The sequence below is a fragment of the Lynx canadensis genome, chromosome F1 (genome assembly GCF_007474595.2).
Source record: "Lynx canadensis isolate LIC74 chromosome F1, mLynCan4.pri.v2, whole genome shotgun sequence".
NCBI lineage: Eukaryota > Metazoa > Chordata > Mammalia > Carnivora > Felidae > Lynx > Lynx canadensis.
In genome coordinates this window covers 19,918,253-19,944,886 of record NC_044319.2, presented here as the reverse complement: position 1 = coordinate 19,944,886, position 26,634 = coordinate 19,918,253, and the positions used below count along the sequence as shown (strand labels likewise).

Genomic DNA, 26,634 nt, shown 5'->3' with positions numbered 1-26,634 from the left:
ACACCCTGGAAAATAGTTTGGCAGTTTCGCATATACTTAAACGTGGGCTTACCATCCCACCCAGCAATTGCAGTCTTGTGCATTTACACCAGTGAAAACTTATGCATACGTGGCTTTTCTTCATGCGTACCTAAATGTTCTTCAGTGGGTGAATGCGCCCATGAACTTTGGTACATCCATACGATGGAATACTACTCAGCAATAACAAGGAACAAACTACTGCTGGATGCAACAACTTGGACGGACTTCAAGGGCATTCTATGCACTAAAAAAAGGCAATCTTAATTGGTTATATGCTATATGATTCCATTTATATAACATTCTTGAAATAGCAAAACTATAGAGCTGGAAAACAAATTAGTGGTTGCTAGAGGGCAGGGATGGGTGTGGGGAGGCGGGTATGACTGTAAAAAGGTACCAGAGGGAGTTCTTTTCTGGTAATGAAACAATTCTGTATCTTGATTGTGGTGGTGATTACACAAATCTATACGTAGGATTAAATTGCAAAGAATTGTAAACACACACAAATGAGTGCGTATAAAAATTGGTGAACACTAAATGAAGTCTGTAGTCCCACTTAATAGTATTGTACCAAGATCAACGATCTGGTTTTGATATTATGGTACAGTTATAAGATATTGCTATTGGGGAAAGCTGGGGGAAGGGTTTGTAAAACTCCATATACTATTTTTACAATTTCTGGTGAGTATATAAATTCAAAGTAAGAAGTTAAAAAAAAATGGTTCTAAAAAGGAGAGACTCAAGAAGCTCAGCATATCGTTCCAAAGTCCCCCCTACAAATGAACACCACGCTCAGCTTTTAGCTGTCTCCTGAAAATGAACAAGCAGTCTGCTTTAAAACCTCGCTTTGTCAGTGAGCCTCAGAATTGAGGACATTACTGCGAAAGTTTTCATTTGAGGGATGTTTGGAGGGGTTAGGAAAATTCTTCTCCATGTGTGTATCTTTACCTCAAGACTGCTCAATGTAAGCAGCCCTTTCAGAGCGAGGCTGGCAGCCCGGTGGGCAGTCAGAGCCCTGCAATGCCTGACAAGGCAGCATGACCACTGTTCTTCACCATTTCCCACTTTTTTAAACTTTCTAAAATGCATGTGAAAGGTATAAATATCAGTCTTCTCCTGTCCCAACACCCTCCCACTTGACATGGCTTTAATTTGAAAATGTTGCCAATATTGATTCTAGGAAATCACTTTACTGGCTTTTATCTGATTAGATGGCTTTGGAACTATGATGACTTTGTGACATCCTATTGATTTTGCCGCTAAAATGGTCTTCCCGTCGTGTCTTTGCCTCTTCGTTCCCAGTGTCACTATCCTCCTTACAGCCTCCATTACTTCTTACAATAGCTTTTTGCTCACTGGTTTCCCAAACTTAGTCTCTGCAAACCAAGTCATTTGAAATTCCATTCCTGGATTAATCTATACATAGCACAATTAGGTCACTTCCTTGCTCAAAAATGTTTAAAGGCTCCCCAGTGCTTATACAATAAAATCCAAACCCCTCAGTACAACATTCAAGGACTTCCCTGTATATGGAATGTTAGGTTGAGAATAATTTCCACTCAGAATTTTGAAGACCTTTCTCCACTGACTTCTGGTTTTCAACATTTCTATTGAGAAATACAATGCAATCCACCCACTCCTCCTCTTCATGTAACCTATTTTTTCTTTCCAGAAGCTTTTAAGATTTTTTAAGTCTTGGTGATATATTTCTTGATGATGTGAATTGATGTGTGTGTGTGTGTGTGTGTGTGTGTGTGTGTGTGTGTGTGTGTGTTGGGGGGGGTCTCTTATCTTTTTTTATTCACTGTGCTGCAAATTTGGTGGTCTTTGTAACCTGCACATTAATGCTTGTGCAAAAACATTTTTTTTAAATGTGTTTGAGAGTGACAGAGACAGTGTGAGCAGGGGAGGGGCATGGAGAGAGGGAGAGAGAGACAGAATCCCAGGCGGGCTCCATGCCGCTGCCTCAGGGCCAGACACTGGGCTCAAACCCACAAAACTGGGAGATCACGACCTGAACTGAAACCCAGAGCAGGACGCTCAACCGACTGAGCCACCCAGGTACCCCACCTGGACATTTATGTTTTCTGGTTCTGAGAAATTTTCTTGTGTTGTTTCTTTAACAATTTCCTCCCCCCAAAATTTTCTATGTTCTCTTTTACTAGCATCTTCTGGGTTGATTTTCTCAATTTCTGTCCCACTTTCTGGGAGAGTGACTTGACTTGAGATTCTATATTTTTAATTTCCAAGCTCTCCTTCTTGTTCCTTTGATGTTCCTTTTCTTATAACATCTTGTTAATGTTTCATAGATGTACACTCTTATCTTTTGAAAACATTATATTTTAAAGGTGTTTTTGGCTCTGTGCAGAACAGGCTCTGTTCTGTTTCTTCTGGGTTATTTTTTTCTCCCTCCTATTTGTTTTGCTCTCTTTCATGTTGGAGACTTTCCTCCAATATCTGGAGATTCTCGGTGATCTGTTTATATTTAATAGCAAAGCACTGAACAGCATAATGGCAGCTTTGCACACTGGGATGGAGCTGATAGACTAATGAGGTTCACCGTAGAGTATTTCCTGGTCAGCTGCTATTTTTTCTTTTTTCTTTTTTTTGATAATTTAACATCTTTATTGAGATATGATTCACATACCATAAAATCTATCATTTAACGTATATAGTTTTCAGTATATTCAGATTTATGCAATTATCACCATAATCTACACTTAAAACACTTTCATCACTCCAAAAAGAAGCCTCACGTCCATCAGTGGTCATTCCTCATTCATCCCTTCCCCCACCTTATATCCCCAGCCTCTGGCAACCACCAATCTACTGTCTCCATAGATTTGCTTATTCTGGGCATTTCATAAATGGAATCCTATAATACATGGTCTTTTGTGATGGTCTTTTTTACTCAGCATAAGGTTTTCAAGATTTATCCATGTTGTAGCATGTACCAGTACGTCATTCCTTTTTATGATTGAATAATCCATTTGGCCCTTGAACAACCCAGGTTTGAATTATGCAGGTCCACTTATAAGTGGATTTTTTTTTCAGTAAATACAGTAAATACATTTATAGTACAGGACTGTAAACATACTGTCTCTTCCTTAGGATTTTAACATTTTCTTTTTTCTAGTTTACTTTATTGTAAGAATAGAGTATATGATATATGCAACATACAAAATACGTTAATTGACTGTTTATGTTACCAATAAGGAATCTGACCAACAGCAGGCTATTAGCAGTTAAGTTTTGGGGGAGTCAAAAATTATATATGGATTTTCAACTGTGCAAGGTTGGGGGGAGGTGGTCAGCACACCTAACTCCTGTGTTGAGTTCAAGGGTAAACGGTAACACATTGTACGGATACATCATGTTTTGTATATTCATTCATCAGTTGATGGACATTTGGGTCATTACCACTTTATGGCTATTATAAATAATGTTGCCACGAACACTCCATGTACAAGTTTTTGTGGTGACATATGTTTTCATTTTTCCTGGATATACTTATGAGTGGAATTATCAGAGAGGATTGTAATAGGGGAACACAAATGTTGTTATCTGTGGCTTTTTTTTTTTTTTTTTTTTAACCTGGATTGGTTCAGTTTCTCACATTTGCTATGTGATAAATGTAAGCCTGACTGTTGGCCTTCTAGAGCTGGGTGAGAGCTGAATCATTCCAGACTTCTGGAGGCGGGTGAGTAAATCAGTCTCCTTCTTTTGTTAGAGACGGTTTTCCTGATGTCTATTTCTCCCTCCTTCCTGAATAACAGACTCTTGCATTTTTGGGGACAACGATGTATCAGGTATAACATTTCTCAGCCTCTCTTGCAGAAAGAGATGGCAATGAGACACAAACAGAAGTCACTGGATGGGATTTCAGGAAAACTGCTTTAAAGGGTATTAACTTAGCTGGAAGACAGGTGCCCTTTTATGATGCCTAAAACATGGATGCTATGGCTGAAGCTTCAGTAGCTACAATGTACCCATAAAGAGAGCCTTGAAGACCCTGGGGATGGCAGAGGAAAAAGCTCACGAACAGCCTTGGTCCCTTAGCCCTGGACGGCCCACCTTCAGATTCTTTTAGGTGAGGAAGAAGTAATTTCACCCATTTAAGCCATTACTATTTTGAGTATCTGTTAACTACGAGCTGATCTGAATCCTAAGTGATACAATTTTAGGATTTCATTCTGTCGGCAACTACACCTGGTCTTCCCCGAATTTTAAGTCACCTGTCACTGTTTTCTCCTTGTCCCATCAAAGATGGAGTTCCTGTTTCTGTTTCTTATAGTGAATAATTTTTAAGACAAAAAAGCCAGCAGCTTTTTACCTACCAACTTCAAAACTGGAATTTTACCTGTCCAATCTTATTTCCTTCCTTTCCAATTTACACACCATCAACTATTCAATATTTCTCTTCAAGCTCCATAATTTCCTACTGTCTGCTTTTGCTCATTATTTCCCTTCTGAGAAAAGCTCTCTCCCTGTGTCTAAGTTCAAATTATACGTGTTCCACTCATAGGCCACTGCCCTGTAAAGTCGTTCCTGAATATCCAGCAGAAGTAGTCTCACCTCACCTGTACCATTTCCTCCTGGATATTTACTTCTTTTATTGGACTTTCCTGAGGTTGGGGGCCATGTCTTTAGATCTCTACATTCCTTTGTAGCACACAGCTTTCTAATGTGTACCTAACGGTCACATATCATGGATGTTACTACATACCAAGAGATTTGGTTTTTAGGGGCACCTGGATGGCTCAGTTGGCTAAGTGTCTGATTTCGGCTCAGGACATGATCTCCTGGTTCCAGAGTTCAAGCCCTGTGTTAGACTTCTATGCTGACAGCTTAGAGCCTGGAGCCTGCTTCAGATTCTCTGTCTCCCTCTCTCTGTGCCCCTCCCCCACTTGTGTTTTCTCTCTCTCTTTCTCTCTCTCTCCCCCGAGAATAAACATTAAAAAAAAGAAGAAATTTAGTTTTTAGAAATATTGTCAAAGCTTCACTTTTTATACCTGTGCCCCACAACTTCACAAAGGAAATTCTTAGTTTAAGGATTATTAGAAATTGATCCAAAAAGCAACACTGATACCAAATTCGACCACAGCCTTACAGCAGTGTTTGTAACCAGTAGATCATTGGCGAGATGAACCTGGGGCCATGAGGATCTTTTAGATCAATCAAGTCTGCATGTTAAAATACTCCATGGTATTTTACACAGAAAAGCTTACTTGTCATATGTAGGAAAACTCATTTAAAATGGTGTCTCTGCCATCTTAAAGTAGTAACTTAGACCTCATGAGAATAATTTTATCTTCTTAAAATGCTATGAGTACAGATACGTTTTGTGGTAATCAAAAACCTTGAAGAATTCCACATATCTTGATCACTACTACATTATTCTCTGATACCTGTAGATAGAATCTCTCTTCCTTTTGAAAGGGGGTGGAGAGATCAAGTGATTTGCACAGCATCGTAATGAGAAATGTAATGAGAAACAGATCCCTGGCTTTTTCAGTGTTCTGGTCAAATTTGGCCAGGTAAGCCACAAAGAAAAAGATGGGCATGTCAGACCAAATGAAGATCTAAAACTTCTATATAATTTAGGGACATGATTTTTAAAAGATAAGAAACAGACCAGAGGAAAAATTTTAGCAACGTAATAGTGGCTTATGATCCCTAGCAAAAAAAAAAAAAAAAAAAAAAAAAAAGGACAAAATAGTGCAGCAGAAAAATGAGCAAAGCAATAAGTAAACAAGTCATAGAATAAGTGAAAAGATATTCATTCAACTTATTAGACATTAGGCAGACACAAATTAAAACAAAAAACTACATCCCCCTTCACTCACTTTTTTTTGAGAAGCAGTATAGCATAAAGTTTAAGACTGTGGACTCTAGAGACAGACTTCTTGGATACGAAACATAGTTCTGCCATTTTCTAACCTTGTGCAATTTCGTAATTTCTCTGTGCCTCAGTTTTCTCATCTTCAAAATGAAGTCATTACAGTAACTACCTCATGGGATGGCTGTGATGATCAAATGAGTTAGCTTATGTAAAATGCTTAGAACAGGGTCTTAGCACATTGTAAATACCACGTAGGTGTTTATGATTGCTATTTATTCCATCATATCGACTCAATGTACAATGCTGTTTAAAAGATACAAGTAATCCTAATCTGTCGGTGGAAATGATAATTGCTATAGCTTTTTTGAAGGACAATTTGATCACATGCATCTACTCTACCTGGTAGTTCTACTTCAGAAATCTGACTTAATCACATAAGGATAAAAAACGTATATGTTCAAAGATGTCCATTACATCTCTATTTTGTGCCCCACGGAGGGAAACAGTTAAAATATCCACACAGAAGTGAAATATGTTACAAAAAACTAGCATACGAAGAAGACGGCTGTTAAAATAATGTAGATTTACACGTACTGACATAAAAGTTGTCCAAAATATACTGAAAAGTTAGTCACAAAAAAATGTGTAATATGATCCCATCGCATATGAAAATAAGTAAAACATACATATGTATTTTTTTAAAAATTTTTAAAGTTTATTTGAGAGAGAGAGAGAGAGACAGAGAGAGAGAGAGAGAAAGAGAGCAAGCACACATGAGTGGGAGTGGGGCAGAGTGAGAGAGGAGGAGAGAGAAAATCCCCAGCGGACTCTGCACTGTCAGCCCCACATGGGGCCGGAACCCATGAACCTCGAGACCATGACCTGAGCCAAAATCAGGAGCTGAATGCCCAACTGACTGAGCTACCCAGGTGCTCCATGTGTATGGATTTTTAAAGTGGTTTGAAAATATACAAACTGTTAATGAGGTTATTTATAGGGGGCGCTGGGGAAGGTGAAGGGCGACTTCAGCTTTTTGATCTGTATTTATGTACTAACACTTTTTTAAAACAAAGACATGTATTTTACTGCACAATTTAAAAACTGAAAAAAAGGGCTGGTTACTAGGTTTGCCTAGAGTTTCTATGGATTTGATATAAGAACAGAAATGCTCTGCTACTGAGATTTAGACACTATATACCACTTTGGATGAAATGGCCGGACTTTGGCAATTGATGAACACAACCCAAGAAAACCAGGGTCTTTGAAAGAATCTTTGGTCACACCTATAAGGGCACCAATTCGAAGAACTCATAGAAGAAGTGAAAAGATAATATCTGGTACCTCAGTTGTATTTACCTGCATCTCCAGATGATCTGAAGACAAAAGAGCCTGTTTTTGTTTTTTTTCTTAAACTGTAATACATCCAAACTCTAGTGAGTATATCACTATATGAGAAAAATAAAGTTTTTGAAAAATTTCTGTTTGGGAAACTTTTATAATTCAAGTGGATTCGAAAAATACAAATATTTGAGATTAATGAGCACCTTTTTATTATGCTGTATTTGAGACACAAAGATACTACCACTGACTGAAGCAGGACAGCGAGGCAGGCCCACATGATGGATTTAGGTCACTGGAAAGGCTGAAGTACACTAGCTGTATAACAGCAGGATCAGAGACTTGAGGAGAATACAATCTCTTAGTAACTCAACCCAAGCATTCTTTTAGGTTACCTAAAGCAAAATGGAATGGGAGGGCACACTGTGAAATTAAAGTGAAATTTAGTGCAAGTTTACAAAATAAAGTGCGCCTATAAAAAAATCTCTCATCTCCCATGTATATGCATAATGCTGCAGAGTTTAAGGCAGTGGCTACTGGATGGGGGGTATTTTAGAGACCGCACGACATCACTGTTCTTAAAAGCCAATATTCTGAAAAAAAAAAGTCACTCCATTTTCTTGAGACTTATTTAGAAAACGTTTTTAATTCTTAGAATGATGGAAGTTGTAAAATAATAGGAAGAAAAAAATAGGAAAAGCAAAAATCAGCTTTTTTTTGGTTACCTTAAAACAAAGAGGTGTGAAGGAGATGATTAACAATGCAATTACACAGTAAATTGGACAGAGTTGCAAATTTCACAGAGTAACTCTAAAGGGGTTCGGGGATAAGAAGAGCTGATATAGCAGTAGTCTGTCATCAAGTCAGGATGGGGGACAACTTACTTCATCTATAAAAAGAAGAGTAATTTTCTGCCTGGTAAATCTATAATCTGTCATTACAGAGACTGTAATCTTTATTTGTAATGTGGGTAACTGAAAATAATGGACTTAGCGAAAGGAAAAAAAAACCAGTATACATTAAGAGTATCAAATACAAAAGGCAGACACACTCCACTCCTTACTAGCTGTGTGACCTTGGGCAAGTTTCTCAATCTCTTTTGCCTTAGTTCCTCATCTGTAAAATGAGGATAATAAAAGTATCTAAGGTTATATTACATGAGAAACCACATTAAAAATGCTTGGCACGTAGTAGGCATTCGATAAATGTTAGTGATGGTGGTGATGTGTCAGGATACAGCAAGCACCATTTCCTAAATTTTGAACAATGTGTCCTGGTGCACATTCAATGATTTTATTCATTTATTTACTTATTTTTAATTTTTTTTAACGTTTATTTATTTTTGAGACAGAGAGAGACAGAGCATGAACAGGGGAGGGGCAGAGAGAGAGGGAGACACAGAATCTGAAACGGGCTCCAGGCTCCGAGCTGTCAGCACAGAGCCCGACGCGGGGCTCGAACTCACGGACCGTGAGATCATGACCCGAGCCGAAGTCGGACGCTTAACCAACCGAGCCACCCAGGCGCCCCTCAGATTCAATCATTTTAGAAGGTTGTTGTCCCTAGTGAGCTACGCATTTGAGGGTTACTCAAGCTGACAGTCCTAAGAATCAAAATATTCCTTTTCATTCAGGTCTTCTAGGTGTGACTGCAAACCAAGACAACTGGTTCCATATGCTGTACACAAAGAACAATGCAGCAGGGAACAGCACGGACTTGAGCCAAATTGCTCAAGTTCAAATACCATTTTTGCTTTTTACTGAGCTCTATGACCTTGGGCAAGATTACTTAATCTCTCTGTGCCTCAGATTCTTCATCTACAAAGTGGTGATAAGAATATCTTACAGGGTTACTATAAAGATGGAACAAGATAATGTATATAAAGTGGCTGGTTCAGTGCTCAGAACATGTTTGCTACTGTCACCATCATCATCCCTATCGTCCGTCATTTTACAAAAGAAGGATACATCTCCAACCACTAGAGTTTGATTCTACAGAAACAGCATTTCAATTCGTTCTTAATTTCCAATATTATAAGATTCTTAAACTGGCTGGGCATTTGAGTCAACACTTTGTAAATTGCCTCAATATGAGCAAGACAAAAAACAAAGAAACAAAAAACAACAAACAAAAAAACCCCGCAGACAAAATGAGTCAATTGTAGTATTAGATCTTTCCAATTGTCATTGATGTAAAGTTAGAGAAGGCCAAAAGTGCCTTATCAAAACCCACTGTAGAACTGCTTTTTCCGTTTAAAAACAAAAAAACCACACTGCTTTTCCTGCTTCAAGCAAGTTAACTTCCTACCTGTCATCTGTGTTACGAAGGGATGGAAGCCGAAAACTCGTGTTTCTGTCAAGCTTTGATTGGCTTTTGGTCCTCTTGATGGAGCCTTTCAGGCGCTTGCTGAAGAACCCCTAGAACGAAAAGGCAGAAAGTGATGGGAGAGAAAACCATAATAGTGCCTTGCTGTCTTCTTACTGGTTTGTACCGCTTTTGAAAAGAATGTTATAATGGAGACCAAAAAAATTTAATGCCCTATAAAATGCCCATTTTATAATGGAGACCAAAAAATAATCCAGCTTTTAATTTTTTAATTTATAAATAATAGTTGCTTGAAACTACCTGGTAATGGGACAATTTTTTTTTTCTTCTAGGATAATTGGGATACTTAAACTTTTTGATAACACTTAACTTCTTGTCTCTTGGTTTCTATACCAGCTATGGTAGAGAAACATCTAATTTTGATAACAGATTTTTAAAAACAAAACAAGGTAACAGAAAAATATACATACTCCTTTCTGTGAGGCAATTCAATAGAAAAGGCACCTGGTAATTAATTTCCTGAACTAAATTAGGAGAAAACAGGAAAAGAGAATAGCATATGCAAGAGCCCTGAGGTGAGAAGGTACTTAGGACATTAAAGGAATTTTATAGAATATGCTGATAGTGAGAAGAGAAGAAGCTTTATACTAAGAGCTGCCAAAAAACCTCCAAAACCAAAAATAAAACACTCAAACCAAAAAAAAAAAAAAAAAAAAAAAAAAAAGAGTTATGTAATTAGTACAAGGTAATACGTTGGTGGTCTCAAAAGTTGTTAAAATTTGGTCTATGTCACCTTGAATATGTTATTTGTAAACTTAAGTTTCAAATGCAGGTAAACTATCTTAAAATGAAATGTGAAATATTTCATAAATGAAATGTCATTTATGAAACCATTGAAACATCTAGACTTCAGGAGAACAAAGCATTTTATAGTTTTTGACCACTGCCTCCCTCCTGCCACTTTCACCAAACTATCTAGAGCTCCTTGAATATTTTCCTAGTCTTAGCACCTACTAAACAATCAGCAGCCAATAAAAGTGTGTTGAATAATAGAACAAATGCACGCATGATGATAGCCACTACTTTCAAGTAATAATTCTATTGTTGGCAGATGAAAGGACATCTTATGTCTTGAGAAAAAGTTGTAATTCAAAGAAAAGTATGTTAATGCTGGGAAAATGACTCTAATCACCTTGAGATGAATACTGTCCTGTAGGGGTTATGTACAGTAAGCATTTCCATCAGGAAGAAAAAGAAATACGGGGTCAAGATCAGCACGCCAAATCTTTTATACTCTTTTAGTTATCACCAAAGCCTACTGTTTTGGCTGAAGACTGTATTAATCAAGATACTCGGGATTACGTTTATCTAATACACTCACAATCTAAGTAGTATGAGACGTGTAACATGTCTATCTATGAGCAGGTCAACTAACAGAGATGGGGGCTTGGCTCTGTGCTGCCCTCACTCAGGGACTTAGGCTAAGGCAGGCTCCTTCTCTGTGCATCTATACCTGCTTCAGGAGGATAAAGGAAATGTGACAAATTATGTACTAGTTCTTAAAGCTTCATGTCACTTCTGGTCTCATTTCATTGGACAAAAAAGTCACATGACCATGCCTAATTTTTGTGGGGAAAGGATCTATAATTGTATCACGTATCCAGAAAGAAAACTGGAAATATTTGGTGAACAGTAATGTGGACTACCACAGCGGTTACCCACTCCAAGTATTTTGCAAACACACAGGCATTGCTCCTTCCATTAGAGAAAAATGGAAACAAACTTATTTGAATCAGAAGTAAAACTATTTAGCTGCCTGAAAAAAACACTTAGACGTTATTTCTTGTTATTCTTGTAGCCCAAAGAATAAGGGTAAAAATTCCCTAGGCAATTTTTTATTATAGGAGCATAGAGGTTGACTGGAAGAAAGAAAAAAGAAAACAAAAAAAAAAATTTTAAGTACTATATATATTTTTTTAAGATTTTATTTTTAAGTGCATGCTGTACTGAGTCACCTGGGGCCCCCCGGAAGCACTATATTTCTTAGGGACGGGCATTTGTCTGGTCTTCTGTACAATCTTAGCATTGTAGTTAGGGAAAGTCACTGTCATTTGTTCTCCAAGGCAAAGGCTTTATTTACTACTTATCATGATTTAATCAAGATGAGTCACCACATTTGCTCAGAAATGTGGTCTGCAAAAAGGACCTAGAGTTTATAGGATTCTATTAGGATTGTGTATGGTTGATTCAAAAGCCACTGGCCTAAGTTGAGATTTGGCTCAAGTACCTGCCCAAATGCCATATGTAAATATATTTCTAACAAAAATACAGTTAGGCAGTTAAGTGAGACTATATACTAGCAGATGTTTGCTCACACGGCACTTTATCTCTTTGTGGCACTTACTATACAATACTTCTTGTTTTAATCCATTTATGTAGTAAATATTTGTTTTATGTCTATTTGTCATAAAGTACCATACCATGTATTGTAAGGGAATCAAAGACAAAATAAACACAAACTCTGTCCCCAAAGAGCTTATAGTTTAATATGGGATTTGGAAACTATATATATATATAAATATATATGACACAATTAGGGAGGTTAAGTGTTCTCAATGTCTGGCATATTTAATCAACAAAATAAAAATTAACTATCATATTTCTTTGAATCTAGGACACCAATGATTGTTGTCACACTATTATTTTATGTACACTAAGAAAAAAGCTGCCAATTAAACTATAACATGATGCCTAATCTCTTAGAACTTTTATTTTGTATCAAGAAAGATTTTTCAAAGACTTACTTAGGCAGGTTTTTATCATATAGTGCATAGTGTACACATAAAAAGAATAAATGCAAAATAAACTAGCGTCTTCATTCTTCTGAACTACTTTTTGACTTAGAGTAGTTGTTCATGTTTTTCCACAGAATATTATCATGTGGTCTTTCAAGAATGTTGATGACAAACAGAGTGTCTTAGAAGAATAACTTACAGAGATGTTAAAATGTGAGAAAATACACATCTTAGAATTGATAATATGGTATTATGTTAGAGAGGTACATAGGAAACAATTTCAGGATTTCAGAGAAAGAAGAGGTTGTATCATCCAGAGAAATAAGGAGAAGTTATATAGAAGAAGTGCAATATGCTAGGTCCTGATGAGTAGACAGGATCTGGGTTTGGGGGTTGCTGAGGAGCAAGGCAGCACCACAGGAGAAAGGGCTACAGAAAAATGGAGCCATGTAAAGAGCTGGCAAAGAACAAAACGGGCGCCCCTGAGGTAGACTCAGTCTGGCCAGTATATGATTAGGAGTAGCGAGAAATAAGGTTGGAAAGGTGGTTTGTCCGCCTATTAATGCATAATTATCGCTCCCATTGGCCCTTAAACTTTCGAGGGAAGGGGTAATGCTATACCTATCTTAACATCTGCCACAGTGTCTAAACTGTAGTAAGCACTCAATATATATGTGAAATTATGGTTGTTCTGGGAATACAGGTAAGGGAAATTTTAAGACAGCCCAGAGTGGTCAGTAATATTTCATTCTGTTTTTATCTCCTTGATATAACTGAAACATGGTTTTCACTGAAAATATTGTTTAGCTGAGGCTATAAAGGTTGGTCTGGTGTCAGTCTATTCAGCCATGTGGTCTCCCACATGTTCAGGGAGATCACATAGTTGAATGAATGCCACTAAAAACTCGCCATCTCCACACTAGTCCCAGCTTCTACTATGCCTCTGTCTTGGACCAACTATGCAGTGAGCCAGCCTTCCAATGACACTACCCCTCCTAGGAAACCTCAGAGTGTATGGCATGCACACTTGCCCACTGCCCCTTCTGAGCGATTCCTTAGGCACAGATCACTATCCTTTGCACCAAGCGGTTCTTCGGCCTGACTATAGCTAACCGGACCAAGGATGGACACCTGACCTAAAGGTACCAAGAGGGGGCCGGGTAAGAGTTTTGCCTTATGGTATCCCCTGGTAGCTACTAAATACCCTAGGCTGATTCCTGGTCATTCCCTGCTTCGTACTTTACCCTCCAGCAACCCTAGAAGCCCGTAAGTCTCTACACTCACCATGCATCTCTGCTACGGCTCATATCCCTCCCTCTTCCCTGGCTAAGTCATCCTTTCAGACTCAGCTAAGGCAGGAGATCTTCCAGCGTGTCTTTTTTGACATGTGCCACCTGGCTCTAGATGAGGTGGCCATTCTCTGTGCTTCGGAGGAATCCAATTACATACAGCGAGCCTTACATTTAGCACACGGCAGGTCCACTTATGTGTCAACAGCCCTCCCTCTAAACGCTGAACTCCTCAGGGCGGGGACTACACAATCTTTGCCTTCCCAGGGCAGGTCCGATACCAGGCATTTGGTAGGGGTTCAATAAATATCAACAGAACTGAAATAAAATGGGCAGTGAAATGAGTAAAAGCCACCGTGGAGTTTTCGATACAAGTACCACTGCAGAAAGAGCGGGCAACTCTGAATCAAAGTGTGGCTTCAAATTCTAGCTCCAATTTCTCCTATTGAGTGACTTTGAGTAAGTTGCAACTTCCAAGCTTCAGATTTCCTACCTGTCAAACGAGGAATAAAAAAACCCTCTTCCTAGGGCCATTCCAGAGAATAAGATAACTGAATGGAAAAGCACTTTTAAAATAATGGAAAATGGGTACCTATAAGTATTAACTTCATCTGAGTCTAGGGAGAGAGACTACTGGGTAGGCGAGGTGGAATCATGGCTTTTCCTCTTAGAAACTACCACATCAAAGGAAGGGAAGGAAACTAGAAAGAAGTTCCACAAATGGCAGGGATTTGGGCCGTTTTGTTCAGTGGCAGATGCCAGTACCTACAGGGATACCTGGTACATCCTAAGTGCTCAATTAACATTCGTTGACCGAACGAACTTACTGAAGGCTTCCTGGATATGAAGCACTGCTAAGTGCTTTCTAGTAGTTTCAATACTGTTTAGTCGGCGCAATGACTCCACAAAATAGGTATTCAGCAGCTTGCTTTAGGTAACACAGTTTATAGATGAGGAGTCAGGATTTAAACCCAGTATTCTGCTAACATGCAAAAAGTTTCATTCATTCACATACTTACTGAGCACCGTTTATTGGCCACATGCTTGAGGCACCTGAGCTCGATCAGTGAACAAAACAAACAAAAATCTTTGCCTTCATTAAGCTTCATACATTAATGGAAGGAGACAGACAATAAACAAAGGACATAAGAAATTAGTAAAAGACAAGGGCTACAGAAAAATAGAGCCATGTAAAGAGCTGGGAATATAAAGTGGTCATGATAGGCCTTATGGAGAAAGATTACACTGACTAAAGATTTGACGGGGGAGAGCCTCAGATCTCAGAAGGGAAAAGCATTCCAGGCAACAGGAACGGGATGGGCAAAGGCTTTAAGGCAGAAGAACTCCCGGTATGAGGAGAGCCAAGAAGTCAGTGCGGCTGGAGAGGAGGAAGTGGAATGGGAAGGGTTGTGGGAAATGAGGAAACAGAGGGAGCAGTGCTGGTCCCAGTCGTGAGGTGGGTGGGCAGATCCTGCAGGCCACTGTAAGGGCCTTACTTTTTTTTTTTTTTTTTTTTTTTTTTTGTTTATTTATTTTTGAGAGAGAAATGAGCATGACCCCGGGAGGTGCAGAGAGAGAGAGGGAGACAGAGAGGATCCAAGGCGCGCTCTGTTCTGACAGCAGACAGGCTGGTGCGGGGCTCAAACTCACAAACCGCGGGCTCATGACCTGAGCTGCAGTCAGACGCTCAACCGACTGAGCCACCCAGCACCCCAGCACCCCGGGACCTTACCTTTTACTCTGATTTCTAAGGAAAGCAACAATGAGAGACAAGACCCATCAAAGCAGTCGCAAATAAGCAACCATTTGTTTTTCTGAGAGGACTAACTTTACCTATGAAAACAGAAATGTGTACTGATTTAACATGGTTTTGAGCAAGAATGTGTGCCATGTGAACAGTTCATTTTCTTCACCAACAGCAGATCACCTACCCAGAACTGGTATACACAGAAGGTGTCTGACTTCTCCCAGGTCAAACAGCTGCCAGGAGGCAGAGTACAACCTCAAGCCCAGGCAGCCTGAGTCCGGAACCCTGGCTTTTTAACCTCTATGCTACCCTGACTCTCCACATTCTTATTCCTCTTCAAGATACTCCAGGCACTAGGATATAATGCATTTATAATGCACATTTTCCGTGGGTGCTATATTTAATTTCTACACATATCTTATTACAGAATCATATACCACAAAAAAGAAGAAATGCACTATGACAATTCAAAAATATGAGGGGGAAAAAGAAAACAAAACTCCCACCAATGTGACATCTGACTTAGAAAAATTTGTCCCTAGGGCTCCTATCTATATAATTAAACTGACATGAAATGGAAACCCTATTGAAATTACTTTTAAATATAACTGACTCTATGGTCACTGAGAGAAAAAAATGCAAATATGAAATTTACAGAGAGATGGATGTCGAGAGGAAAATGCTTCTCTCTTTCACGTTAAGTTAGGACGTCTATGTCTCATGTGAATGTGAAGAGTATGGGGTGCTCCTACAAGCTTACTTTAAAATCCAATAGCATAAATGGAAACAAAGGAAAAGACTACAAATAAACTGATTTCATCCTTACCTGAAAACACACTACTAAAACCCTCAAAACAAATCCTACCTGTCCAATCCTCTTCTGAAACACTGTTGCTACCAGCTACAACTCTGAAAAACAGTAAAAAGCTTACTTAAACACCTACATTGTCAGACAGCAACTGATAACGACTACAGTGATGTACTTTAATTAGCCGGTACTCACTCTTTTCTGCCAAAATAAGGCTTACACTTAGCAACTGCCCAGGGAAAGGAAAAGCCAGACGTTGCCTTTCTCTGGAGCTTGGTGTGAGGAGAATGATAAAAGGTGTTCACCACCTACAAACTGGAGTAACCCCCGAAGACCGGACTTGGCTGTCAGGTCCCGACTGTAACTGAAATAAAGTTGCTGCTATGCAACCGCTCCCAGAAGCCTCTGTGGCGGTAACGGGAGCCGGGCCGTGCCGTTCCCTGAAGACGTGGAGAAGTGGAGGCAGAGAAGCACGCCATCACCTTCCCCACAAACACACGGTGATGCGCAGCAGGAGCCTGCTCTCATCCTGCGTGAGACTGTTTCTTATCAGTGGCCACACGAGGGATTAAGGAAATCTAGGCGACTGAAGCACTTTTAATAGCAGTTCCTTAAAATATTACATGACGCACAGTAAGAAAATGCCACCTTGTCAACTAGAAAGGACCCAGGCGAGAACTGTTCTCATTCTGGCTTTTAAAGTTTTCGTTTAATTAGTAAATGCATTCCTGTGTATTTGTGTGCTTTAGCAGTTCACGGTATTATGGATTGCAATGACCTGACAAGGGCTATGTCCTATATCAATTACTCCCTTCCTTCCCCTTTTAATGTAACTGAGGAACTTACAGATGCTCAGAAAATGTTCACGAGAATCCAGTTGTAGACAATTCACAGGAGAAAGGAAAAGGAAGGGTAACTGAAAGCGTTAACCTCCACTTTCCAGCCATCATATTTTACTTCCTTAGCCTATCTTCCAGTTATTGGAAGTCCAAGGAGGGAGGGAAACTCTAGGTAACAAGAGTAACAACAAAACAACAAACAGTTGCAAAGTGCTTTGTAGTTAACAAACAGTTTCAGTGTGGGTGATTTCCCCCCTAGTAGGGATTTGGGGTTGGTTTGTTGGTTTGTTTTGCAAATTAAATCATCAAAGGGAAAAAGAAAAGGTCCTATAATAAATTACAATTGTTTTTCTAGCACAGAGCTGACGATAAATCAGAATTTCTGGGCGTGGGGCACAGTGATCTGCATTTTTGACAAGCATCCAATGATTCTCTTTTATTAAACAAAGTAAGACATTTATTATGAAACTTTAAAAAAAACCAAAAGTGCATACATTACACCCATACCCATTAATCAGATCTAACCCACATTAACATATTGATATATTAGATTGCATTAAAGTATAAAAGTAAAATACATATGTTATATGACATGTTTTTAAAAATTATTATAATATGATATAACATATTGATATATTAACATTTGTTGGGGGGGGGCAAACACCTTTTCTATCCCTAGTAATATTCTTTGTCTTAGGAGATTCATTTTCATATGATAAAACAATGTTATATCAGATTTCTTTTGATCATTACCTTCCTGTTAAATTTTTTCAAACTTTTTACTTTCAACTTTTATATATTTTAAATATATCTTAAAAAAAAAAAAACCATTAGGTCTATTGAGGTATAATTTACGAAAGGATAACTCACCATATTTAGGTGTATAACTCGATGAGTTTTGACAAATGTATCCTACTGCAAACGAGATACAGATTTTTACCACCTGAAATGTTTCTTCAGGCCGCTTCACAGTCCATCCCTTCCTCCCACCTCAGCCCCTAGAAACTGATTTGCCCCTACAGTTTTATCTTTCCCTTCATGCTCTATCAATGGAACTATGCAGTATGGAGGCTTCTTTCACTTAGCATACTGTTTTGGGAATCTATCCATGTTACTGCATGTAGTCCATTCCTTTTTATTCCACATATGGATATACCAAAATATGTTTATCCATTTGCCAACTGATGGGCATCTGGGTTGTTTTCAGGTTGGATCTATTAAGAATAAATCTGCTAAAAAATATGTGAACAAGTCTTTACGTGGACATATGGTTTGGGAACCACGGAGTTAAAAGCTTGGTTGGAAATTCACAAATAAATAACATGGAGAAATGGCAACTTGTTAAAAGGATAACAGGTGAGGTGGCGTGGCAGAGGGAACTTGAGAAGGAAAGGAATTCCTGATGTTTTTCCTTTCTATTAAAAATTCTAGATTGACAGGAAATTTGGAAAAATAGTACGGAGAGTTTTCTCTTACCCAGCTTCCCCCAATGTTAACATCTTACCTAACCATAGTAAAATTATGAAAACTAGGAAATGAACCTAGGGTAGCATGCTGACAAATTACCTAATTCTAATTTCACCAGTTTTTCCACTGTATTCATTTTCTCTTGCCACTGTAACAAATTATCACAACATGGTGGCTTCAACAGTACAAATCTATTATCTTACAGCCATGTAGGTCAGAAGTCCAACATGGGTTTCACCTGGCTAAAGTCAAGGTGTCTGCAGGGCTGCACTCCTTTCTCAAGACCTGGAAGAGAATCTGTTTCTGGCCTCTTCCAGCCTCTAAAAGGCCTCCCACACTCCTTGGTTTATGGTTCCCTTCCTCTATCTTCAAGACCAGCAATGCTGCATTTTTATGAAAGGTTCTGTTTTTAAGGCCTTGAGATTAGATTGAACCCACCTGGATAATCTCAGGTACTTTTCTCACCTCAAGGTCTTTAGCCTTAATCACATCTCAAAAGTCTCTTTTGCCATGTAAAATAGCATATTCACAGATTCTGTGTATTAGCACGTGGACATCTTGGGGGCCATTGTTCTACCTTCCTTCCACACGTAGCGTATGTAATTACTTTCTTATGAGTAGGCATTTAGGTTGTTCCCAATATTTTGCAATTATAAACAATGCTGCCAAGAATACCTTGTGCCTATGAATTTTTATGCTGATGGAGGTAAATCTTCGGTAGACTGCTTGAAGTGGGGCTGCTGGGTCAAAGGGTGAGCACATAGTAGCTTTGCCAAAATCCCCTCTAGAAGGGTTGTACTAGTTTGGATTCCCATCACTAATGTATGAGAGTGTCTGTTTCCCATGATCTCACCAACTAAAGCTGATGTCGTACTGTATAGTTTTTGCTCGCCTAAAGGTGAAATAGCCTCAAAATATTGTTCTAACTTGAATCTCTCTGATTATAAGTGAGTTTGAACATTTTTCAATATGGTCAGGGCAATTTTTATAGTGCTTGAGAATCACCTGTTCATACTTTGTTTTTCTTCAGTTCTTTTATTGAGTTTTGGGTCATTTGTCCCTCTATTTTTAATAGTCCTTTATATGTTGTGAATATTTTCTTTCAGTCAGCTGGTTGTCTTTTAAGTTTCTTATGATGTTAATAAATCATAAGACAATTAAAAAAAACATTTTTGCCTCTGTAACCATTATAGTAAAGTAACCATTACAGAAAGTTTTTCCTACATTAAGGTCAAAGAAGAATTTATCAATGTCTCCTAGTACTTATATGGTTTATTTATTTAATTTTACATTTAGATCCCTAATCCATTTGGAGTTCATGCTTATGTGAGGTGTGAAATACACATCTAATTTATCTTTTTTTTTTGCAAATGGCCACTCAGTTGTCCCTACACTATTTATTTCAAATGCCTTCTCAGGAAACCATCCCTGATTTCTCTAATAGGAGTTAGTCCCTCGCCTCTGATTATCTAAGCTCTTTTGTTTATATGACTGTTTTCCTCTGTCTTGACCAATAATTAGTTCTATTCCTATGTTATATCCCCTACTGAGTCCTAACTCCTGAAAGCAAACATTATTGAGCTCATCTTTGTGTTTCTTCAATGCTTAGCATACAGTGAGTTACTTAATATATACTTGTGGAATGCTAATGATTAACCTGAATTATTAAAAAAAGTTCAATACACTTAAGAAGGTACGGAAACTACCTAATGCATTCAAGGGAAAAAACTCCTCAAAATTATTTAAATTAAACTAAGTTTGTGTTTCAAGAGGAAAAGTTTTGTATCTGGAATATTCACTTCTGTAGAATACCTCAGTTCCTGCTAATGAGATGTATGTTGATTTTCTTATGACTGGCAGAGACTGCTGATCTTAAGTTCACAGAGTATGCATATAAGAAAAATGGCTTTAAGGGATAAAATAATGAGAAATGATAGGTCAAAACTAAGAAAGAGAACATTCTCCCAAAGTGAGGTCTATTAGTCTATTGGACAGTCTCCCAGAGGTTATCATGGAAGCCTGAAAAAGCATCAGATAATAGAATGTGAGAGATACTTTTTCATTGTCAGGGGAGATGGACTAGATGAATTTAATTGAAGTTTTCTATCTCTCATTTCTAGGACTCTAAGAATAAAAGCATCGCAGAGACAGGGGGGCTTTGGAGCCTAGGAGTCATTTAAAAAAATAAAATTCTTACTGCCTCTGGTAAAACAAAATGCACCTACAACCCATATTATGGAAATGGTGGTAAGCAAAAGATACAAGTAAAACAATATAATTATTCTTTACTAATGTCGATCAGGATGGCTTTTTTAAAAATATATAAAATAAAATGGGGGAAAGGAAGGAGAAATAAATCAAGGAAAGGATTTTATTAGGCATATTTATATAACTTCTAGAGGCTATTTCCTAACGATACTGCTTCTAATACTGCAAATATTTGTTTTTATTATAAATTTAGGCCCCAAATATTAACATATTGATCCTTAGTATATAGTACCTTTTATCCTGCAACTTTCAAGGATATTAAAATATCTGTGTAATATTTCATTATCATAAAAAAGGCATCACAGGCCTTAGAGTAGGTCAAACAATTTGCTCTGGGTCACACAAGTGAGACACTAACTGAACATACCTTAAAAAAATAAAGCTCTTATCACTCCTTTGCCTGTTTTAGATACAAGCTCCTAAATGCTAATATGAACTCCTTGTACTAATGCCCTGGCAGAATTACACAGGCAGGGGACACCGGCCCTAAATCATATGGTCAGAGGATTTTTCAACTGCGGGCACCCGATTTTAATGGACAAGAGCCCCTGAGTGACAGTGGTCTCAGTGACTGCATGAGATATGAGCCCCGGTAGCTAAGGACAGATCATCAGGTTTTGGCCTTCACTTCTGCTGGAGCTATTGTCTGTTTTTCATTTAACTTAAAAAAATTTTTTTTGACGTTTATTAGAGAGACAGAGCACAAGTGGGGGAGGGGCAGAGAGAGAATGAGACACAGAATCCAAAGCAGGCTCCAGGCTCTGAGCTGTCAGCACAGAGCCTGACGTGGGGCTTGAACCCACAAACCATGAGATCATGACCTGAGCCAAAGTCAGATGCTCAACTGACTGAGCCACCCAGGCGCCCCTCATTTAACTTTGAAAGAGTTGAGAGTAGACCACATTCCTACATATCCAATTATTCCTTGAGTAAGAAGCCAACCAAGATAGTCCCCATGTTACTCTGTCATTAATCTCACAGGACTCCCATTAAAAGAAAATTACTTCCTTCTACTCACTACATTCTTCCCTTAATTATGTTTTATTTAACAGATTAGTGTAGACCCTTAAAAAAAAAAACAGTACACAACCTTGACTAATATTAAACCATCAATGATGAAGATGCTATGGCTTAAGAGGTTAACGTCTTTACAATGGGCATATCTTGGGTAATCATGAATGTCACCTATATATTCAGTGAGTTTTCATAAACAGGTTAGGGAACAGAAAAGGCCTGTGCTAGAATTGTAAGATTAACAAGATACAGTCCTGACCCTTCTTGAAGAGTGGTTTCTAAATTGCCTTGACTATGTATCAAATGAGTAAAATATCGTTGGTATGTGTTCCTAAAATTGTTTACTTGTAAAACATAAGAACGTTCTAATGTATGATTATAAAACATTCAATAACATAAAAATTTAAGGAGTGTAATTTTAAAAATTAAATATTTATTATTTTCTTTCTGCAACTCAGATGGATCATATTAAGCACCCTACAAGATATATACATCCTATTCTGGAGACCACCACCCAGAATATCACAGACCAGGGAAGGCAACCATGCCAATAATGAGGCTACAATATACCAGTATCAATCCTATAACAAATAAATGCATACATCTATGGAAGAACAGAGAAAGTCAAGGCTGATGTTGCCTAGAAGAGGTAGTGAGACACTGGAGCTGAATTTTAAAGGATGAGAATACTTTCAGGAAACACAGATGTTGGCCTTGTTAGGCAGAAGTGTGCAAAGATACCTGAGAAAGCTTGTTTGGGAACTTTTAAGTTTGGTTAAAAAAAAAAAAAAAGGACACTAAGAGAACCCTGTAAGTTTGGAGGCTGAGAGATGTGGGGGTGGGGATGGTGATATTGGGTATTAGGAAATGAAACTGGAAGGGCAGCCAAAAACTTGATAACGAAAGGTTCTCTGTGCCAAGCGAACTTTGGTTTTTATCATCCTGTAAAACACAAGTCAAACTCAAAAGCTTTCAGTGGGTGACTGATGCTTTTTGATGGAAAAGCCAGCTCTGTCTGGAAATATTTAAATGAGGGGGAGAGGGAAGGAAGAGAAAGAGGTGAGTGGAAAGAACCCGCTGTGCAAGCCAAATAAAATGTACAAAATTTGGTCATGTCCATGGGCATGGGATGACAGAGAATTACTAAAAGACTCTGAGCAAGGGAGAGTCAAGTAATGATCAGGGTTAGAGCAGCAGTGTTAAGGCTAAAGTGGGTGACAGAGGTGTTGGATGCCAGATGAGTTAAAGTCTTTCCTGTACTAGATGAAACTGGCTACATGGTTGGAGGGGCTCAGTGCAAAATACGTGGGCCCTTGTTCGAAAGGCAGGAACACAAGGCCATTAAAGGTACTAAAATAGAAAACTTTCCTTTCTTGAGCAGTCTTTCTCCCTATCTGCTATGATGTTTTTCATTTGCTATTTAGTGTCATGCTCCCTCAGGCACCAGGGCAAGTGCAGACCTTCACAGGTGCCGGGGGCCCCAGCCCATGACTCACTATGTAGGTGGCCCACTGGCTGCCAGGTTGCCTCTCCCCAGCCAACAAAGCCATGTACCATGCCCGGGCCCAGTGTAGGGAAGTTGAGCCAGGCTTCTTCCCTGTACACAGCTGCCTCTGCAATTCACTAGGTATCTGGGTTGGGGGTGGCCAAGAGGCTCACTCCAACTGAGTTGTGGCCTTCAGCCGCCTGCCAGATACTGGTGAAGCTGACCAAACAGGGGAAGGACGCCCCTGCCTGGAGGTGCCATGGGGTGCCCAGCCCAACTCCTATCTTTTTATGCTTGTGTAAAGGCCCATGCCAGGGTCAGAGAGTGAAAGCTAGGGCTGGGTGAGGCAGATGCGGGGAGGCTGGTAGGAGTTCTGGGGGTGGGGAAGTGGGTGGAAGAGAATCCATCCCAGGGAAGCAATGGCAGGTGTGGTGACGGGCCTTGGCTCCCAGGTCCCAGTACGTGCTTCACTGTCCCAGGGGCCCCACTTACAGAACACAAATCCAAAGATGGATCAATAAGAATCTTAAGATGGTGACCACAGAACATTAAAGTCTATGCAAGGGGCCTTTCTGAGTGCACTGCGCTTGTCTCATGCTCATGAGACAGATCCTGGTATTGGTTCAGGGGAAGGATAACAAGCACTGAAAACTCAAGTAAGTAGCAGTGGGGCTGGAAGATGGATGGATGAATCTGAGGAGAGGAGAAGATATGGTAACTGAATTTGGGAGGAAAGAAAATACTACGGTTGTGGGAACTGAAGAAATCTGTAGTACTACAAAGCTAGAAATTCGGGAGGAAGATAGTTTTGGGGGAAAACATAAGTGTTTGGGGGGCACACAGTATGGGGCAAGCTAAATTTAAATTACTACGGGACATCAGAACTGTTAGTAGAATACAGAGGACTGTTTAGAAAAATATTCTCCAAGACAACAACATCACTATTTCCTGATTTGTTGATCATTAATTTCATTGCTATACAAAAAGTCATTAAAAGGTCCTTCTAATATGAACACCTCGGCATTATCCCATTAAACAGACCCACATATAAAACATCACAGAAAAATACAGAGGCAAAGGCGGACTACATACAAAATGAAAAAAATCAAGGAGTTTATTCAATAACCATGAACTTATGGAAGAGATTATAAAGTACACTATATAAGATATGAATAACCCTTAAGATGTAAAAGTTTGCAAAAATTAAAAAATATCTACATGTATATATATGATTGCCATAATTTTTTTCTTTTAAAACCATATGTCATGCTTCATATTTCTATATCCTTAAGTAAAAATGTATGAAGCTATATAAGCTTCTTTATCGCAGGCAAAATTATGGTAGTTTGCATAAAAATGCAAATATGCAAAGTATCACTAATGAGCACCAAAAAAAAAAAACCACACACACCCACTTGAAGAAAATAAGCAGCCAATATATAATGAAATGCATTTTGTTGTCTTTTTTCCTCCCCAAAATATATTTCACTCAACCCAATATACCCAAAATACTATCATTTCAACTTGTAATCAATACTAATAAGTATTCAGATACTGTCTATACTTTTTTTCTCAAGTTTTTTTAATAGCTTTATTGAAATATAATTCACACACCATCAAACTCACTACAGTGCAAAATTTAGTGGCTGTTGTATATTCAGAACGTTGTGTAACAGTCACCACAGTCTAATTCCAGAATACTACCATCACTCCCCAAAAACATCCCATACATATGAGTAGTCATTCTTGGCTCAACCCTTGGCATCCACTAATCTAGCTTCTGTCTCTATGGATTTACCTACGTTGGCCATTTCACCTAAGTAGAACCATATAATATGCGGCCTGTTGTGTCTGGGTTCATTCACTTAGCATGTTTCCAAGGTTCTTCCATGTTGTAGCATGTATCAGGACTTCACTCCTTTTCATGGTTGAACAATACTGCTGTATTGTGAGACCCCATTTTGTATATCCATCCTTTTTCAGCTGATGGACATTTGGGTTGAGTCTACTTTTAGGTTGTTACAAATAATGTTGCTATGAACATTCACATATAAGGTTTTGTATAAACACATTTTCAATTTTCTCGTATACATACCTGGAAGTAGAATTGCTAGGTCATGTGGTAACACTACGTTTAACCTTTTGAGAAACTATCAAACTGGTTACAAAGTGGCTGTACCATTTTACATTCCTTTCCACCATATAGTGTACTAATTTTTCCACATTCTTGTCAATGCTTATTATGCTCTCTCTTTTTGAATATAGTCATCCTAGTATGTATGAAGTGGTATTTCACTATGGTTTTGACTTGCATTTCCCCAATGACTAATGATGGTGAGCATCTTTTCATGTGAATTTTGGCCATTTGTATATCTTCTTTGGAGAAATGTCTATTAAAATCCTTCTGGAGTCTTTTAATAGCTACAACAGTCCTACAAAAAATTTTGTAGTGATATTATAATCAAATAATAACCTGGGAATAAAGTTATTTTCAAATGAAATTAGTAGATGCTTAATATAAAATAAACATTTAAAAATCCAGTGGAATGGTACTGGCATTGGTTCTAGAATTAATGGGCGTGACAGCAGGAAGGCACTCAAGGGTGTTACTGTTTACCAGCAATGTTTGTAGCCTGCAGAGTATAGGTATAGCCAAGAAGTACAAAAACACCTTTCGGTACAGCTAACACTAGCAAAATTGAGAAGTTGGCAAGGTTTCATTTCTATATCTCTAGCTTCCTAACTTCTGTGAAAGAGGAAAGCATCTAATACCAGTTATACTTAGCAGGTAATTACATGTTCTTTAAGTGGGCATTAGCCCTTGTAGTATTCTATCCATAAGAACGAGCTGTAAGTTCATCTCATTCTCTCTCTCAAATGGCCCTCTTCTCCTGGGCAAGAGACACTGGAAACTCCACTAGTTACCACTGCTGCAAATCTGTTTATGAATAACCATAGACAGAGGAGAGTCTCCATTATGCTTTGATTCTTTCAAGTTTAGAATCTTGGCCATATTCCCTGCCATTCTGGTTCCCTCTTCCTCTGGGTATTTGCTATCTCCTTTCTATCTCCCTTAAGGGATTGTATCTAACCTTATTCCTTTTTTTGTTTCTCTGCTTCAAATGTTATAGTTTCTAGGGTATTTATTATTAAAAACTTTAAAATTTATACCCCTCCTGATTACAAAGTGATTTAAAAGTATAGTTAATATTTAACACCCTCAGGCTATAATTTTTCTTTTCTGACATTCTTATGTTTATTATATTATTTTTACCTCTGGTAGTACTATTTTGATAGACATAATATGAATATATTCATGTATTATATATTCATATATATATATATATATATATTTATTAAAAAGAGGTACCACTGCAGGGTGATCCTACTTTGGA

General features: G+C 38.4%; 1 protein-coding gene across 7 annotated transcripts in view; it reads right to left on the bottom strand.

The window, feature by feature from the left end:
- RASAL2 (RAS protein activator like 2) overlaps positions 1-26,634 on the bottom strand; it is a 364,251-nt gene that overhangs the window by 59,396 nt on the left and 278,221 nt on the right. For all 7 annotated transcript variants that reach the window (XM_030303462.1, XM_030303463.1, XM_032591839.1 and 4 more), the window contains one exon: positions 9,509-9,618. In XM_030303462.1, coding sequence (XP_030159322.1) covers positions 9,509-9,618 — 110 coding nt within the window. The remainder of the gene's footprint in view (positions 1-9,508; positions 9,619-26,634) is intronic.